At 51.9% G+C, this 19,076-nt stretch overlaps 1 protein-coding gene across 1 annotated transcript in view; it reads left to right on the forward strand.

Moving 5' to 3' along the window:
- The window catches only part of WDFY4 (WDFY family member 4), a 294,420-nt gene extending 276,381 nt beyond the window's left edge, over positions 1-18,039 (forward strand). The window contains exons 55-62 of the mRNA XM_082637674.1: positions 2,275-2,422; positions 3,527-3,711; positions 4,484-4,642; positions 8,669-8,848; positions 10,715-10,897; positions 12,803-12,887; positions 16,516-16,627; positions 17,623-18,039. Of these exons, the coding sequence (XP_082493800.1) occupies positions 2,275-2,422; positions 3,527-3,711; positions 4,484-4,642; positions 8,669-8,848; positions 10,715-10,897; positions 12,803-12,887; positions 16,516-16,627; positions 17,623-17,689 (1,119 nt within the window). The 3' untranslated portion in view covers positions 17,690-18,039. The remainder of the gene's footprint in view (positions 1-2,274; positions 2,423-3,526; positions 3,712-4,483; positions 4,643-8,668; positions 8,849-10,714; positions 10,898-12,802; positions 12,888-16,515; positions 16,628-17,622) is intronic.
- Positions 18,040-19,076: the final 1,037 nt, after the last annotated feature.

The following is a 19,076-nucleotide window of genomic DNA, read 5'->3' on the forward strand; positions in this document are numbered from 1 at the left end:
AGGACTAGAGAGGCAAAACAGTCCTCAGTCATCTCCCTACGCCGTTGATGTCGTGGCTTAACCCTCCATTACCATCTGATGTCGATGGAGGTGATGATATCGTTAATGATAATGATGAAGGTGACATCCATCTGTGACCAATGTGATAGACTCTATGATAAATACACAGGATATAATTCTTTATATGTGTATCTACCCTGTAGGGTTGTTGTGAAGATCCAAAGAGTTAAGATACCAAGTGCTTGAAAAGTGCCTGAAATATGATTAGCCTTCAGCAAATGTTAGTTATTCATGTGATTACCTCACTGAATCCTCTCATAAGCTCTGGGTATGGGGATTATACAGATCAGGAAACTGAGGCTCAGAGAGGCTAAATAAATAACTTGCCTACAGTTGCACCGTTAGGAGGTTGACAGCAGCGAGATCTCACCCCATCTGTCTGGCTCCAAAGCCTATGCCATATTGGCCCCATTGTGAGAGCATCCAAGTTCTGCCCCAGGGCCCCTGGTGAAATGGTAGGGGTCTTACATGGGCCTTTTGCTCCATCAGCTCCATCCACATCAGGATAGTCCCGTAGTGATGTGAGGCTGTGCCTTTACAATGACATCCTGATGCTTATTTAACTGATCTCAGCCCTCTTCAACTTCAAACTCCCATTTGGTGTAGTGATGTTTTATCCCTGAGCACAGCCATCTGGGTTCAGAAGCACAGCCCCACAGACTGTGGGGTCCCAGCCTGGGCAGTCAGGAACCACACTAGGAAATGAGTGCATAGACCCAGTCAACTCCAGAACCATCCTGGGCATCAGCTTTCCCCACATGTAACCATGAGGCTTGGACGGGCTCATCTAATAACATCTCTTCTGTCTGGCCTTATTGTGACATGCTCAGGTTTGCTCAGCTCCTAGGTAAGGGAAACATGGAAGGGCCTGAGGGTGACTTGGAGAACAGACCGCACATCCAAATACGGGTTTGGCCAAGGAATGCTTTGTAGAAAGGAGAGAATTTCAGGAATGAAGGTTGGGTAGCCAAATGGTTTCATTTTTTTAATTTTAAAAATATTATAATACAGATAAAACAAGTAATTCAAAGTAGTAGTCCACAAGCAACAATATTTTCACATCAGTGGGATCATGGAATGCACACAATTTAAATTCTGGTTTTGCTTAATGAGATATTATATGAGCTTGTAAAAAATATTTCTAAAAAATCATCAGAATTAGAATTCCACAAGTGGTCCCAGCCTGAAGACAAGATTAAAATGCTTCAGGACCAAGCACTGTTCTATCAAGGGGCTGTGCCTGCAAAAACTATTACAGGGACCCAGCCTGTGGTGCTTTCATGATTCTGCTGTGAAAGGAGAACATTCTTTAATGCTCATTTAAAAATCATCGTTTTGATTTCTGTTTGTATTGATCACCCACCCAGCTTTTCTAGACAGTCTAGCATCTGATCGAGGGTTATAACTGAACCAAGTCTGCTCCGATACCCCCAGGCTGCCTGCTGAGCCCCACCTCTGCCAGTGCACCCAGCCGAGGCCAGCTCCTCCCATATCATGGCGCCCCATGGATGTTTCCATCTGGGAGCAGAGGAATGTGCTGGATGGCTGGAGAAGGCAGCCCGGCACAAGCCCAGTCTGGGAGGGGAGGGTAGAGAGCTGGAGCTGGCCTCAGCTGCACTCTCTGGCCCAGCAGCACTTCATGCTTTGTTGAGTTTGGCATTAGGGAAAATTTGACAGCAGAGATCTAAGAAAAATGAAAATAAGAAAGGCTGCTAATGGGGTTTGCCTGTGCTCTTTGGAATATTTGAAAGGATGCTATTAAAGAATTCTGTGTTGATGCCCAGATGGATGGGCCTGCAGAGAGTTTGTAAGGAAAAGGGGAAAATATGAGAAATAGCTCAAGCAAATGAAGAGAGACATGATCTACAGAGGAAAGGGGATCATTCTGACCCTATGACATGAGAGGCAGCTCTCCCGGGGATCAGGGGCTTCTCGGTGAGGTCACCCTTTTCTCAAGCAGCTTGGAGAAGAAGACAGATTTGGCAACCAGGAGGGCTCTCTGCCAGCCCTGCACTGTGACCTTGAGAAAGTAGAGCCCCAGGCCCCTCACCAGCAACATCCGAAGGTCGAACCAGATGGTTCTGTTTCAGCTCACCTCAGCCCAGGCAGCTCCCAGGGCAGAGGAGCAGCTGCGACTTGCCCGAGGACGACTCCCCTTCTGTCCATCTGTCCTAATGACCCGTGCGGTGCGTGTCTGTCTCCTTGCCTCTGCAGCTCTTTACTAAACCCCACCCGGCCAGGACCACTGCAGGGAAGGCTTCCCCTGGAAAGGACGCCTCCACACCTGTGAACGTGCCCGGTCACCCACAGCCCTTTCTCTACAGCCTGCCGTCGCTGAGGCCCTCCCAGGTCACAGTCAAAGGTGAATACCTGGCCCTGCTTCGTTTGGTGCCCTGTCCCCCAGCTGTCCCTTCAGTGACCGGTGTTCCTCTGGAGGTTCAGGGGCCCAGGCCCAGGCAGGGGCTTGGGGCCTGATTCTGCATGGCTATGTCTCCAGGCGTAACGGGAATCTGGGGAGACCTCTGCTCTGGAAGTGTCTGGGACTGCCTCTGTTACACTGTGACTTCTGAAGACCCACTCGTCTGTCTGTCTGTCTCTCTGAGACACGCCCCCCTCTTTCATGTACAGACACATATATGAACACACACATGCAAACACACACACACATGCGCACGCACACCCACCCACCCACCCACACACACACACACACACACACCCCTCCTCACCTCCAGAGCCAAGTGGGAGGTCCCAGGTTTCCCAAGGGAGGGTTACAGCCCCCACTCTCAGCACCCGCATTCACTGTTGCTCCTGAACACCCAGATGGACCCGCAGCCACTAGCCAGGAGCATGCACCCCGGGGCAGACGGCCTGGCTATGAGTGCCAGCCCTGCTTCCTAGAGGAGCTGAGTGTGTGTGAAGTCTGATGTCTGTGCCACCCTGGGGCCTGCACTGCTTTGGGGATGTCTCACCACCTGGAATAATTTTCTGGTTCCAAGGAGTATAAAGTCAGGTTTTGGGGGGTTTTTCTTTTGAAGTCCAAGAACAGTGTCCTTGGCATCTCCATACAAATACTGCGCACTAACCGATTGCACGACTGGACCTCCACCTCCAGACCTGCTAGAGCTGGTGCGTGGAAGGGGCAGGAAGGGCAGAGCCCCCAGGCTCCCCTGGCTGTGTGCTGTCTGCCCCGACAGCCTGGGCTCCTGCGCCCTTGGCATCAGCCCGAAAGAGACACTCAAGACCTGCATGGCCACATGCATCATGTATGTGCTAAGTCTGGGGAGGGACCCGGGGCCAGTGTGTAACGTGGCCCCCGGAGGGAGGCCCAGGAGGGAGGTACCGTGATGAGGAGCAGCTCCTGCCTGGGCAGGCACTTTGCCAAGTCGGGGTTGGCTGCTCTCTGGGCCTGGCTAAATCGGATGTTGCCCTGTGACAAGCCGGCTCCGCCGTACTGACTGGGGGGCAGATATGTACCTTTTCTCTCTAGGCTCGGAATCGCCCAAAGGCGCCATCGGCCACATTGTTCCTACGGAGAAGGCCGTCCTGGCCGTGGAGACAAACAGGATGTTGCTGCCCCCTCACTGGAGCAGGACCTTCAGCTGGGGCTTTGATGACTTCAGCTGCTGCCTGGGCAGCTACGGCTCTGACAAGGTGAGTGGTGCCGGGGCACAGGGCAGCCCCAGGGCCGCAGCCTCCTTCCTGTTGGGGCAGAGGTGGTCAGGAGACGGGCGAGCCCCAAGCAGCCATGGTCGCCCACACCCCTTCCTCCACGTGGCTGTGCCCCCAGCCTGGGACTGTCACCCAGTGTGGGCAGAAAGTCCTGGGGCCTCCTCCGGCCCGGGTCACAGCTTAAACTCAACAGGGACATATTGAGTATTCAGCTGCCGCCAGAAGCGAGCCACCCAGTTGCTCGTCCTCTACCCCTGCTTTAGGCCGTCCAGTTATGTCTACCTTCTTGATGTGGCCCTGGCTACCTCTGGCCTCCTTTGCTACCCTCGCTCCTCTCCCACCCTATCACGTGGCATGAATTCCCTACCCACCAAGCTTCCTCGCCCCTCCCTAGCTTTCCCCCACCTCCTTCACGAGGCAGCCTGTGAAACTGGTCCGAGGTGTCACCCCTTCCTGAAAGGTGGCTCCGACTTTCCCAGGCTCACGGGGCGTTTTTGCTGTGTCCCCATAGCCTCCTGCTCCCTTGTCTCTCCCCACCTGCTCCTTGTGTGGTGTGAGCTCTTTGGGGACAGACCTGGACGGCCTGGATTTCGTCACCAGGGCTTGTCACGTCCCTCGGCTCCCACAGCACGCAGGCAGGCAGGCTAGCGGCACCCTCCAGACCTGCCTGCATCCCTCCGTCTCCCTGTCCCAGCTCCCTGCCCTGTGCTGGCTCTGGCACCAGTGCTCATCCCACTCGTCTCATCTCCCGCAGATCCTGATGACGTTCGAGAACTTGGCCGCCTGGGGCCGCTGTCTGTGTGCCGTGTGCCCGTCCCCCACGACCATCGTCACCTCTGGGACCAGCGCCGTGGTGTGTGTGTGGGAACTCAGCATGGCCAAAGGCCGCGCCACAGGCCTGCACCTCAAGCAGGTACAGTGCCTCTGCAGGTGGGGTACCTTGGGGCAGGTGTGCCTTGGGCAGGTGTGGTGGCTCAGGGCAGGTGTAGTACCTTGGGCAGGTAGGGTGCCTCAGGCAGGTACGGTGCCCTAGCGTGCTCCAGCTCCCGAGCACTGAGAGCCCTGTCTCCCTTGGGAGCAGAGAGCACAGTGAGACACTGAGGGAAGCACATGGCTCTGTGTCATTCAGGGGCGCAGTTTCATGCCCTTGGGTGGATTTAACAAGCTCACAGGGCCGGTGCCTCCATGGAGACCCACACCTCGGTGAGAGATGCTGCTTACACATGAGGGCCAGTGAAACTGGGTTTTTTGTTTGTTTGTTTGTTTTTTGCACTAAGGGTCATGTTTGAGCATTTGTCATGGGCACCTTTATGTGAACGGCCTCATTTTACCTCCTCAACAACCCTGTGTCCCCATAGCCTGTGGGATAATATAGGAATCATTATCATTCCTACTTCACTGGTGAAAAACCAGGTGCAAGGAAGTTAAGTGACATGTCCAAGATCATAGAGCCAGAAAATGAAAGACTATCTCAGAACAGGGGTGGTTGTGGCGGAAGCAGAGGGAAGAGACCAGGAGGCAGACAACTCGTCTGGTCTTACCTCGCAAACCATGGCTGCTCGGAATAATAAACGGAGAGTGGAACTGACTGCTTACTTAAGACTCTGCACATTAACCGTAATCTTGGAAAGCAGGTATTGTTAGTCCCACTTCTAGATAAGGAAACTGAGGCTCAGAAAGGTCAGCTTTGCCTTTTAATCTAGGTTTGTCTAACTCTAAGTCTAGTGCTTTCCCCTGTGTATACTTGAACTTGCTGGAGAATATCACTAGGGGACATTTCCACCTCCAAAATGCATTTCATGTTTACATCTGTGTTTTAGTGAACAGTATAGCCCCAAAGTAACAAAAAAGCGTTAACCATACAAGGCTCACCACTGACCAGATTTCCTGAACTGAACATGTTTCACTGGAACTGATTCTGGGTTTCTCTGGATGCTTTTCTAGTCACTCAAGTCTCCCCAGATCCTTCCCTTGTCCCCCGGCACCACCCCCCCAGCACTCGCGTGGTGCACAGCGACAGGCACTCAGTAAATGTGAGGTGAAGGAATGAATGTGTCAGTGCTGAGGGAGCTGGTTAATCCTGCAGAGGCGGTGGCATCTGCTGAGAGGCAGCTGTGTAGGTCAAGTGCAGGATGCCTTCACCTAGACCCTAACAGGAGGCCCTCCCAAGCCAGCCTTGGAGCCCCCTGTCTTTTCACGTCTTCACCTTCCTGACCTATGTGAAGAGACTGTGCACTACCATTAGGGATGTGGAGCATCCCCCTCTCCCAGGCATCACTCCGGGGACAGCAGGAGATCCAGCCCAACCCCAAGGCCACCTTGGGGAGCCAAGGAAGTGACCCCCCACCATCTCTGCTCCAAGGTCCTGTTTAGTGGCGAAGATGCAGCGTAAAAACCCCGGTACTGACAGCATAAAACGTAATTTATCATCCTCTCCTAGTTGTAAATCAAGAGAAAAAGGGTATCCCACAAGCTCTTGTTTCCTAAGCGAAATAAAACACTTTGTCATTTACCTTCAGAGGCTGACCTGGCCTTGGGGATCCCCCAGATGGGAAGCTGCTCAGAGAGGGAGGTCTGTCCCTGACTTGTAGACTTGTAGGCAGAGAAGTCATCATTAAATAGCTTCATGAACAGTTTTTTAAAGTGTTTTATTTCTAAAAATATTACAACATTAAAGACAAATTTCAAAGTTAAACAGTTCTCTGTAATCCCTATAAAAGTTCTCATTGTTGCATACTGCCACCCCCAGATATACATATTTATACCATTCTCATCATTGTGTAGATATGTTGATTCTATTTTCACCCAGTGTATCAAATTGTTTCCGCTTTTCTACAGTCTCTGTAATTTACATTTCAATTGTTCCATATTATTCCATCTCCGTAAAATTACATTTCAGTTGTTTTATGTCAAGGCACCACAGTTTAATAAACCATTTCTTCTAAAACTAGACAGTTACATTGCTTCCAATTTTAACTATTTTAAATAGTGCTTCAGAAAACATATGGATTGCTGTTTGCTTCTGATTAATTGTTTCCTTATAGTAGATTTCAAGAAGTAGAATTATAGTGTGGTGACATAATGCTTTCTGTAATGGTTCTGTAGCTTTACAGTACCACCACAATTAATTAGGAATACCCACCTCACCACAACATACCCAGCATGGGGAATTATTTTCAGAGGGTTTTATTTTATTTATTTTTTGCTACTTGAGTTAGGTATAAGGTGATATAGTGGAGTTATTTTAATGGGCCATGGAGAAAGGTATTATTCTGAGAAAACAGAAGAGACAATGGAGAACATTTAAAATTGCTGTCCTCCTTCATTTTTTCCCAGGCCTTTCCAGATGGGGAGTGGTGCTGGCTGCCTCCAGGTGCTCTAGTTTCCTGGCTGGTGGGAGGCAACAGCCTTACATAGGTGGATGGTGCCTGTGCATGCAGTGGTCCCTCACTCTCCAGCGCCTCCCCTGCAGAAAGCCGGCAGCCCCGGCTCCAGTAACAGACAGCTCGCACAGGCTCTGGGCTCACAGCCTCTGTCTCTGAATCCGCAGCACATACACCTGGGTCCCCTGGCCTGCACTCTCTGGAGTGGTCCTGTCCCCTGCAGTCAGAACTTAGTCATCAGACATAGTTCGTTCTGGGAGGACCACCAGGAAGCTCCTGTCAAACCCTCTGCTTTCCTCTATTCATTTAGACAGTTTCCACTTCCCTAATATGAACCCAACCTTCTTCCATGGGTCACATCCAGAACCTTGCCAGCACCATCTGGTTGGTGCCGTTTTAGGATCCATGGAGCACAAATGGGAATCTGTGGCAGAACTTTTAATTGCTATGACCAGGCAAAGTGACAGCTTTGAAAAATGACACTCAGCCTCATTGACCCAAATGAGTGAGTGGTGGACGGTCCTAGGGGTGGAGATTCACCACTAGGTGAGGCAGGGTAGTCACGTTTTAGAACACCACCTCTGCACTTCTCAGGCTGATTCCAGAGGACAGCAGGCACGTGTGCGCACGACAGCTCTCGGACCAGGCTTAGCTGGCAGCCTCTGGGACAGCTGTGATGGAAACTGCCGCTGCCAGCAGCAGTGGGCCTGAGGGTACGAGTGTGCCTGGCAGGCCTCCCCAGTGCCTCAGGAACGTGTCCCCAGGGAGCAAGGCCTCTGGCCAGGTCTGGACACGTAACCATCCATAAGCCAAGCCAGACCCTGCACAGGCCAACCTGAGGGCCAAGATTGAGGCCCCGAGTCACCGGCTCCCAGGGAGCGAGACTGGATATGAGCCTGGATCCTTTGGACTTGAAAAGTCACACCTTTTAAACTATGACCTGACCTCCCTGCCTTCTTCCCAGTTTAGTTTCCAGGGGCATGTGTGTTTCTGAGGTTCCCTAGTGTGATGCTCAAACTTGAGCATGCCTGAAAAATCCCTGGACAGCTTGTGAAAACCCAGGTTTCGGGGCCCCACTCCCAGAGTTTCTGATTCAGTAGATCTGGGTGGGGCCAATAATTCACATTTCCGACAAGTTCCCAGATGATGCTTGTGCTGCTGGCTGGGACCCCCATACATTACAAGTCAGTGCCCTTGCATATTAATAGCGGTGTGTGTTGCTTCTGGATGCAAGACAGTGTAGGAGACCACAGAGCATGAGGATGCTACTGGTGTCTCTGTTTGGGTTATGATAAAAGGACTGCCGACTCTCCCCGCTGAGTCTCAACCCTGGAAAGCGATGGTACTGAGAAGCCAGCCATTGACCCATGAACACACACACACACACACATATATACACACACATACACACCCCACAGACTTTGGAATCACTGAATCACTCTGAGTCTCTGTTTCCTCATCTGGGGCCCAACAGTAAAAGGGAGAGTGGAATATCTCCCCAAGTAGCTGGGTTAAGGGTTCCTCGCATAACCTGTGGTTCCGTTCCCTGTCCCTAGGCCTTGTATGGACACACACAGGCTGTCACATGCCTGGCAGCCTCGGTAACCTTCAGCCTCCTGGTGAGTGGCTCCCAAGACTGCTCATGTATCCTGTGGGACCTGGACCACCTCAGCCGTGTAGCCTGCCTGCCCACCCACAGGGAGAGCATATCTGCCATTGCCATCAGTGATGTGTCGGTGAGGCCCCTCTTTCTCAAATGTCTGTGTCCTCCACATGTCCATGATTCTGCATGGTGGCATGGTGGCCAGTGCCCCGAGAGGAAACCTAGGGGCAAAGACCACCCCAGAGTGTTGAGAGACCCCAGATGTGTGGAGCATTCTCTACACAGGCAGAGTAGAGCCATCAACAAGTCTCAATTTGGGTCTTGATTTTATTTTTTTGCTGCTTTATTTTTTTCCCTCAGGGGCTGGGGTAGTGGGAGGTGTCTGTTCTAACACAGGCATCAGGGAGTTGGGGCAGGAAGTTGGCTTTGGTGAGAGATCTTCTGGGTTGACTGACTAATTCAGCTAGCTGACTGCAGATCCGTGTTGACTCAGCAGGTGCCTCTGGTCTCCAAGGCAGGAAGTGCCTCTGCTTGTCCCTCCATGCTGGCTACCAAAGATAAGCCTGTCAGGAACATGTGTGTGTGTGTGTGTGTGTGTGTGTGTGTGTGTGAGTGATAGACTAATATATATATATATATATATATATATATATATATATATATCAGTGTATACATATATCAGCGATATATATCAGTGTATACATATATAAGTGATATATATCTATCTATTTCAGTGTGGAGCTTCTTCTACACTGGAATCCCCATCAGAGGGTATGGGGTTTTCTGAGGATCCAGAGACTCTGCATCTGCTAATAGAAAAACCTAGGGGCCTGAAGCCTGGATAGACTGAGCAGGGGTACCATGGGAGGAGGAAGAGATGATGAAGGAGGCTCCTGGTGCTAACTTTGGCTGAAAGTGGTGATCCAGATAGGCTTGAATCCAGGATGAATGTTAGATGGGCATATGGATGATGGTGGATGGATGATGGATGGATGGATGGATGGATGGTGGGTGAGTGGATGAATGGGTGCATGTACTGGGGAAACCACCAAGCCCTGATCTGGGAGAAAATAAATTCATAAGGAATTATGTCCCCAGACCTCAGAGAAGACTTATATCAGGACAACAACTTGTTTAACTCAACCTGTCCTGGAGCTGGTTGAGTTCACTGAGTGCCTGCTGGGCCCCACACTGGGTGCTTGGCAGAGATGTATCAGACATGGTCCCCGGCCTCAGGCAGACTCCACCAAACAATTCAGGAAGGGACATGATGGAGCCCAGCCCAGAGGGCTGCAGAGGGGCATGGAGCTCCCTACATCCCTTCTGTGGTCAGGGCAGGGTTCAAAGGCATGGCCCCAGATGGCTCTTGGGGTCCTTGGTGGGTCCTTGGTGACAGTGACCGCTACTCTATTGGGCACAAAATAGACAAGGACTTGAGAAGACAACACTCTGGACATAAACATTTCGGAAGATGCAATGGGCAGATTTCTCCTCAGAAATTCCCCCTGGGGCGGGTGGGGGAACCTTGCCCCATTTTATGAGCCACATGCAGTCATTCAAACCTCTGTACCCTGCCCTCCACCAGGTGTCATCCAAAGCTGCTTCTTGGGGACAGGGCTGGCCAGCCAGGTGTAGACCCCGTGTCTGTCCAGGCCAGGGGTGGTGTCCAGGCTGGGTCTTCTATGCCAGTCAGTACGCTGCCAGGGAGAGGGCTGTGGGAGGAGCCCAAAGGGTGAGCCAGTCGGTCTGTGCTGGGGAAAGCAGTATCCAAACACTTGATTGCAGTATGAAGAGAGCCAGAAATGTATAGTTGTGCGAAAACACAGCAGACCCTATGAGTCTGCTGGGAAGAAGTGGGTGTCTTAGGAGGTCTGGGAGTACCTTGGTTAGTCCTCAGAAGATGACAGGTTGAGGGTGCTTATGTGTACAAACCGAGTGGCTGGGCAGATGGGTGGGCAGTGACTCCTGGCTGAAGTGAAGCTCACTCTCACTGCTGCAGGGCACCATTGTCTCCTGTGCGGGAGCCCACTTGTCCCTGTGGAGTGTCAACGGACAACCCTTGGCCAGCATTACCACGGCCTGGGGCCCAGAAGGAGCCATAACCTGCTGCTGCGTGATGGAGGGGCCAGCATGGGACACAAGCCATGTCATCATCACAGGGAGTCAGGATGGCATGGTCCGGGTAGGTGTGTCTTGGGCATAGTGAGGGCATGGTACAAGAAATGTGTTCATCTCCATTCTACCCACTTCCTCTAAGGGTCAAATCTGCAGGCTGCATTTAAGACCATCCCAGACCGCGTCCCCACACAGCAAGTGAAGGCAAAGGCAAGGCTCTTTCCAGGCAAAAAGTAAATAAATAAAATTATATAAAATTTTATACATACATATACAATGAAATAAATACTTACTGTCACAAGGTATAAAAGCTGAATGGTCAAATGCATAAGAACATAGGCCATTACTGAAAAGAGACATTTGGGCCATCCATTCATCCATCCATCCATCCACTAATCCATCCACCCATCCAACTATTTATCTCTCTACCTACTCATCCATCCATTCACTATTCCATTCATTCATCCATCCTTTCATTCTTCCATCCATCCTTCCACCTACCCATCCACCCACTTACATGTCCCTCCAACTCTCCATCCATCTATCCACCTAACATTCATTGAACTCTGGCTCTGTATCAAGTTCATACAAGCCATAGGGGACACAGAGATTAATAATAAACAGGCCCTTGTCCCCAAGATGCTCACATTCTAGAAGAGAGAACAAACAGAAAATACATGAATGTGGTTCATGCTATGACTGGGATAATCAAAGAGTGCCATGGATCCTCTGAGGAGGGCCATGGACGGAGAGATCATCAAGAAACCAAGAAGACAACGAAGGAGAAACACTGAGGTGGGAGGTGTAGCACGAAGAACAAAATACAGGTAATTTTTCCAAGACTGACAGGGAGGAGGAAGGAATGAATAAGATAAGGAATAACTAAGAGCCCTACTCAAGAAACTGTCACTTGAAATCCACAGTTTATGAGAGGAGATGTCAATTGAATGCCACTAGGTATTCAAGAAAATGCCCTTTGAATACTCCACGCATTTGTGAAAGCTCACTGTGTGCCAGCATGGCTAAAACGCAGCCCTGTCCTCCCAGAGCCTCCACGCCCAAAGTCTCAGAATAATCACGGAGATGATGCTTCAGGAAGCAGAATGAGTAGCGTGGTGGGGGTCCAAGGCGAGCATGCGTGCACAGGAGAGTTGACTGAGGAGAACCCCCTGAGAAATCTTACAGGGCCCCATCCGTCGGCTGGGAGGGCCAGGGTCACTGCAGAGAGCAGGGCGTCCTGGGTTGGCCAAAACATGAGGAGGCAACGAAAGTCCGGGCTGGGTGGGTCGTGGTCAGCACTGTGGGTCAGTCAGAGGAGCCTGGGCAGCTGAGCAGCAGCTGCCTTTCCTTCGTGGGGCCCCCAGCACAGGAGCGTGAGTCTTCCAGGGGCTCAGCCCTCGTCCACTCAGCACAGTAACTCCCGGGACGGCTTGGCACTGGGCTAGACCTGGCATGGCGCTCACAGCAGCGTGTAAGTGGAGGCTGCTCATTGTCCTGTGGGGACAGAAAGTCCAGGCTCAGCAAGTGAGACGCCATCTCTGCTCAGCCTGAGGGCGCCCACTTCAGGCCTGGGACCAAGGACCAGACACAGAGGACGGGAGGCCCTGCTGCTGAGTGGTGAGGGAGGCTTCCAGGGATGGTGGCAGACAGACAAGAGGGCACTAGCTAAGTAAAATGATAGTACGTTGGCTGCTGAGTCTCGTCCCTGTAGGTAAGGGGTTGGGGGAGATGCCCTATGACCCAGAGGTGGGGAGGGAACTCGTCCAGTCTGCAGCTGTGCTCGGCCAAACCTCCATGCAGGGAAACTGAAGCCTAAGCAGGCTTTTCTCCCGAGAATATGGCAACATCAAAAGTGAAAGGGGGCCATGCCCCCCTTCCCTCAGGGTCCCCCAGGTGTGGAGGAGTGGATGGGCCCCGAGCCTGCAGACAGGTTCACCGCCCCAGCCCATGGCGTGTTCTCTGTTCTGGACAGATCTGGAAGACCGAGGAGCTGAAGATGTCTGTTCCTGGGCAGGCAGCGCCAGAGGGGCCCTGGGCTCCACCTCCAAGCCCCAGAGGTAACTGCTGTGCTAGTGATGCCTGTGGGGTGCCCTTGGCTTGCTCAGCCCTCCCTCCCCTCTCCTCTCCTTGGCCCGAGGGCTGCAGCTCCATCCAGGCCTGCAGAACCCAGGGAAGCCATCGAGTCTCTTGGGATGTTGCCAGGTTTGCAGGTGAGGAACACAGTTTTCTGAGAGCTGCTGGTGGAGTGTGAAGCGGTGTGTCAAAGCCTCCCTGAGTACCAGACTCCTGCTGCAGGGATCAGCGAGCTCTGGGATGCTTCTCGGGCGTGTGACCGCTGGTGATGGTGGTTGTGGGGCTCCGGAGCCCCAGGAGGGGGACACACCCAGCAGGGCTTGGTTTGATGCTCTCCATCTTCCTGGGTGACTCTTAAATGCCAGACTCCCCAGCCCAGGACTTGGATCCAGCTGGCTGTTGGCCTGGACTGCCAGGCTGCAGACAGGAGCAGGGATGGCTTTGCTGTGTCCCGGGGAGAGGAAGTGGTTCCATAGGCCCCAGCCTGCCCTGCTGATCCTGACTCAACCCCCCTACTCTCCATGGCAAGTTCCTCAGATGGGGTCTGAGGGTCATCTGCGTCAGCATCGCCCAGGAGGCTCATGGAACATTGAGACCCAGGACCTGTTCTCAACCCAACCTCAGGGAAAAGGTCGGAGGTGGTTAGAGTTCCCATGTCTAACAAGTCCCCAGGTGAGTGGTGGTGTCGCCGAAGTAAGAGAACCACTGTCCTGCAGCAGAGCCCTCTTTGGTTGTGGCAGCTGGGCCTGAAGCAAGAAAATCTGTTCTCCCTTCTGCCATCATGGCCTCTGGCACCAGCACCACCATGGCCACCGTCGCAGAGCTGTGAGGGAGAGAGCTGACCGTGAGCAGTGTCCACTGTGCACGCTTCCCGTGCATTCTCTTATTTCTCATGGCAACCCCACGAGGAAGATACTACGATGACACCTGTGTGAGGAATAAGGAAACTGAGGCAAGGAGCAGTCCAGCAACTTGCCCAAAGTGACCCAGAAGCGCATTACTACTATCGTTCTCATTTCTGCCGCCAGAGTAGACACGCCCACTGCCAGAATGAGCTCAGCCACCGGCACCAGACCGTTCCCTCCAGGATGAGCGCAGGCACAAACCTCACCGCCAAGGCCGTCACCTCCTCTTCTCACCTCCCTGGGGCCCCACCATCACCTCCTCCAGTGCAGCCAAGCTTTCTCGGTTCTGTCTTCGTCGAAGGTTCTGGCCCAGAACTGAGACATCCTTCTTCGTGCCCACGATTCAAGAAAGCACGTTACCATGATGTGAGAAGTCTCCTGTCATCATGAGTCCTTCTGGTTTGCTCTGCATTTCAGGACCCGTGACCATCCACTAGAGAGAATTTTCCAGGTTGTGGAGGGTTGCCTTCTAAAGGGAGTAGCCATTTTTAGTTAGCTCATTTCTGAAATGTGCTCCGCACGTCCTTGATTCATTTAGTCACCAATTCATGGATTCTTTATTCACATAGTAGGGGCATTTGCTCAGCCCCTACTAGGTCCTAAGATCTACACGGGAATCCCTTCCTTCAAGATAACACCATCTGGAAGCCCTTGTCAACAATCTGGGCCGACCAGAGTGGTGACCCTACAAGAATCTACAACCACTGTGGATTCAGTTCACTGGTCCTAAGATCTCTAGGGTCCTTTGGGACCACAAGGAATCAGCCCATCTTAGTGTAAAAAGAGACGCGTGAGGATTGCGCATTCTAAGGAACTCACGGCACTTCTTTGGAGAACAGGGACCAAACTCTCTCCCCTGCCTCCACCCACTCAGAGAGCAAGTACGGGGTTCTTAGCCTCTGCCTGTTCATGAAGAGATTCTGTGGCACACGTGCTTGAGAGCACACCCCTTCAGTCTTGGGCTCAGCTACCCACTTCTGAAGCTTCCAAGCTCCCATAAGCTAAAGGTATTAGCTCAGCCCACGGTTGATAAGCAGATGTCTGAGCAGGAATGCTGGTTGCGTGGGTGGGTGGATGAATGGTGGGACAGACAGACAAAGGGCACCTCAGAGCCATTCCGTTGGTTCTGGAAGTGCCAGTGGATTCACGGGTTTCTACTCAGGATGGACAAGGTTGTGCTCATTGGGAATGGCGTCTCGTGAAATGAGAAGCAAGATGAAAATCAGGAAACAAGGCTCTAGACCCAGCTGTGTCTCCTGCAACCTCTTAGACCCCCAGTTTCACCCTCTGTCAATAGAGGTACTTCCTGTACATCCTAACTTGTAGGAAGCAGATGACAGGAAGATAATAGACGTAGTCCAAGATCTACTCAACAAAATGTGGTTCATTATTATCATTTTCTTGGACTACTAAGAGACTTCTCCCCTAACACACCAGCTGATGACATTAGGGGACTTACAAGATGGTGTCAGGTGGACAGGAGCCCCAGGCCCACATCCTTCCCATGCTGTTTGTCCTGACCTGCCTGAGGTCAGAACTGTCAAGTAGAATCAACTGCCAGGGTTGCAGTTACAGTTCAAGGGAGGATTTGGATGAAATGACACAAGGGCACAGACATATTCATAAAAATCAGGCTGGGCCACCACTCAGTTAGCAAATCCATGTGCAGATTTACAAGCCTAAGCCACTGGAGGGCTTACTGTTCTCATAATATTGCTTATAATTGTTTTGTTGGAAGGGGACCAGTACTGGGCCTGACACAGATATTTGTACGTCTCTTGGTGTGTCTATTACTGCATTCCTCAAATACCTTAAAGGGCAAGAAAGGAGTTCTTTGAGGGTATTGAGGATATTAAGGTTACTGCATTTGTGTGCAGATGTAATCTGATTTCTTCCTGGAATTCATTTATTTGTCATTTGCAGCAAGGACCAACCCAGTTGAGTCCAATTTATTTTAGGAATCGCTCCATAGATTTGGACTCAATCTGGTACATGAAAAATGCTTGGGAAAAGCTTGGTTTTTGGATTTTTGCACAAACACAAAATGCACAGAGCTGCCTGCCACCCTGGGACAGCTGGGGCAGCTGCACCACTCCTGCCCTGACTCTGACCAGGTGACTTTGCAGAGACAGACCCAGCTGACCACCTCACCCTCCAAGAAGCAATTACTGTCTGTCCCCAAATACAGTCATTAAAATGACTGAAGTAACAATCATTGAGTTATATTTTTTGAAAAAACATTCTCTGCATTTACTTATCGGTTGTGGCATGAGAGGATTTAGATAAGTTGATAATGCCGACTTTATGTAATTTATTTTTACTAGGCAATTATGGGCTGCATTACATTCCTGGCAGCAAGGTATTGTGGGGCATCTTATTAAGCATAAAGCCAGTAAACACTGATGAACAATTTTGCTGAACTAGGCATGCAATTTAGAAAGCAATAATACACAAATCCAATTTGGTACACAATGGATACCGCAGCACGTCAGCACATGTAACTATCACAGCCTGCAAATTAAATTGGGACGGCCCTTTTTGCAACAGCACAGACCAAGATTAAATATATTTTCCCCCTCAATTTAACAAGTTGCTGACCACAAATATAAATATATGTGTATGTGTTTGTGGCCCTGCGTGTAGACGTACACATGCACGTGTGTGAAAACGCTTGGGCTTTCTAACTCCCCTCGCACACTCCTCACAGGTCACGGGTGGGAGAAGAATCTTGCCCTCTGCAGAGAGCTGGATGTCAGCGTTGCTTTGACAGGGAAGCCCAGCAAGACCAGCTCTGCGGTGACAGCTCTGGCTGTGTCCAGGTAACCACGGGCTGGCTGCTCCAGGCCTCCAGCAGAGGGTGCTGTGCCACCCCTAGGAAAGCCCTGGCTGTTCTGCTCAGGCCTCCCTGGCCCGGGGAGGTGGCCTCACTACAGGGACCCAGGGACCCAGAGGGGCCCAGCATATACAGCATACGGGCAAGGCGACCGTGTAGGGCCCTAGGAAGTGGTTTTTGACACACACACATTCTTGCTCTTTCTCTCACTCTCTTGAATATCTATGAATTCATAAAGAAATCCAGGAGGTAAAAGTATATTGTTTTGTGATTTTATCCTAAAGAGGGACTTTTTTCCTGAGGTCCACTGCCAATTGTTAACATTTGGTATAATGATTATCCTACATTACAGAAATTGCCTTTCAAGGGCTCTAAGCCAATGTGGAATAGACAAGTGTCAGATGCTACGTTTGGCTACATTGTTTTATTTTTCACAATTACCCAGTGGCGGTGCTTACTGTCATTAGCCCATTCTACTCACTAGGAGTGTAGTCTCGGGGGGGCCAGACCTTCAGGAGCCGCTGTCCTTCTTCCCTCCCTGCCCTGGAGGGGGCCATGTGGGGTCCGTGGTGGTGGGAATGCCGGGCTGAGGCGGGGTGGCTCAGGCTGGGGTCTGTGGGTAGGGACGGAAGGCCCTGAGCCCTAGTTCTTTGCTGGAGAACTTGTCCTTCCTTCTGCCCACCAGCCTGGCTGCGTATCAGCTCGAGGGAGAAGTTCAGGGCCTCGCCCTGCTCCCTGGAGCCCTGCTCTCTGGGAGCGTCCCCTCAGTGCTTTGGGAGCCACAAGCCTCCTAGTTCAAAGCTGTCCCCGGTTCAAAAGACCCTCCGGTGGGTCAGCTCCCCCCACTTCGGGTGGAGGCCAGGTACAGGCTCCTGGAGTCCTGGACTGAAGCCCCACGTTGTAATGCCATGCACGCAGGCTGGGATAAGCAGGATGCACAGGCTTGCTCTCACACGCTTGTCTGTTCTTTCTCTTCCCAAGAAACCAGACCAAACTCCTGGTCGGCGATGAGAAGGGGAGGATATTCTGCTGGTCCGCAGAGGGTTAGGAGGCGAGAGCTGGTGGAGGTGCTGGCATGGCAGCCGTGTGCCCTGAGGGGCAGCAACACCAAGCAGAAGGCACAGACTCAGTGCCAGGGGCCCCAGCCTCCCTTCCGAAAGGTCCCCAAGGATGTGGCCACTGGCCGCTAGAGCTGCACACCCTGAGCTTTGGCCTTGGATTGCACAGGGATGCACTTCTACAAAACAGATACACGCGCCCATCGGGGCCCGTGAGCAGAGCACTGGAAAGCGTGGCTCGGGGGCGCCAACCGGCGCACGAAATCACATGTGACTCACCTTTCAGAGGGCTCACTGCACTGAAAAAACACACGGCTGCTTACTGGAAACGAATGGGAAAGACTGTATTGTTGTTATTTTATTAAAACAACTATTTTCCAAACACAAGAGGCCTCTTGAGTTTAAAATTTCCACCCTTTCCCACTGAGGTATTTGTAGCTCCACACTTAGAAAGGCAGCAAGGCCTCAGGGACGCACAGCCCCCTTTCAGAGTGTTTCTCTGCCCCTCCAGCTCCCCTGGTGGAATCTGGCTCCTTCCGTGGTCTTGCTTGCTGGGCGGGGGACCTTAGCGTCTGGAGCAGGGGCCCACACTCAAGGCCCAGCGGCCGTGGCTGGGCTCAGGCCATGGACGCAATGGCTGCCCACCGCAGCCGTAGGCCAGTCAGCTGGGAGGACCTACCCTGCCTGGGGTGCCTGCTCCCACTCTGCACCCCACAAGCAGGTGGTGGGTCCCAGCTGGGCTCGGTCTTGGCATGTTTTTCCAGGGACCTGTCTGTACAAGGTCAAGGGCCCCAGTCCACATGCTGGTTTTGAGTTGCAGCTCATCTTGGGAGAATCTGGACTGCCATGTGACTTTGGTTCTCCATCTGAAAATACATGGCAGGTGTCTAGTTAGCCCCTCTGAGGAATTCCAGTACCTTAAGGTTCAGGCATTGGATACTGAAGGCATCACCCTCATTCTCACATCTTCTCCTCACCCCCAGCCTTCTGGAAGCCTTGAAAGGAAATTCACCTGCCTCTTCAATGAAATCCAGCTAAGGTGGGCGTACAGAGATTTGGGATGGCAACACTCCTTAGCTTTAACTCCCTCCCTGAGATTTTCCTTCTAGAGAATATCGATCTTTCCCATATTTCTCCAAGCCCTGCAGAGGCCCTGTTGGGTGGCCCATCCCAATTTAGCTCAGGCCTGGGGATGGCAAATAAATGGACTCAGTGTCTTATGGCCCAGGTCCTCTGGTCTCCAGGGGGGCAGTGAGCCAATGTAAAGATAAATATTAAGAAAGTAGAGGCAGGGGCTTCCCTGGTGCGCAGTGATTGAGAATCTGCCTGCTGGTGCAGGGGACACGGGTTCGAGCCCTGGTCTGCGAGGATCCCACA

Source organism: Mesoplodon mirus, assembly GCF_964341445.2.
Source record: "Mesoplodon mirus genome assembly, chromosome: 2".
Taxonomy (NCBI): domain Eukaryota; kingdom Metazoa; phylum Chordata; class Mammalia; order Artiodactyla; family Ziphiidae; genus Mesoplodon; species Mesoplodon mirus.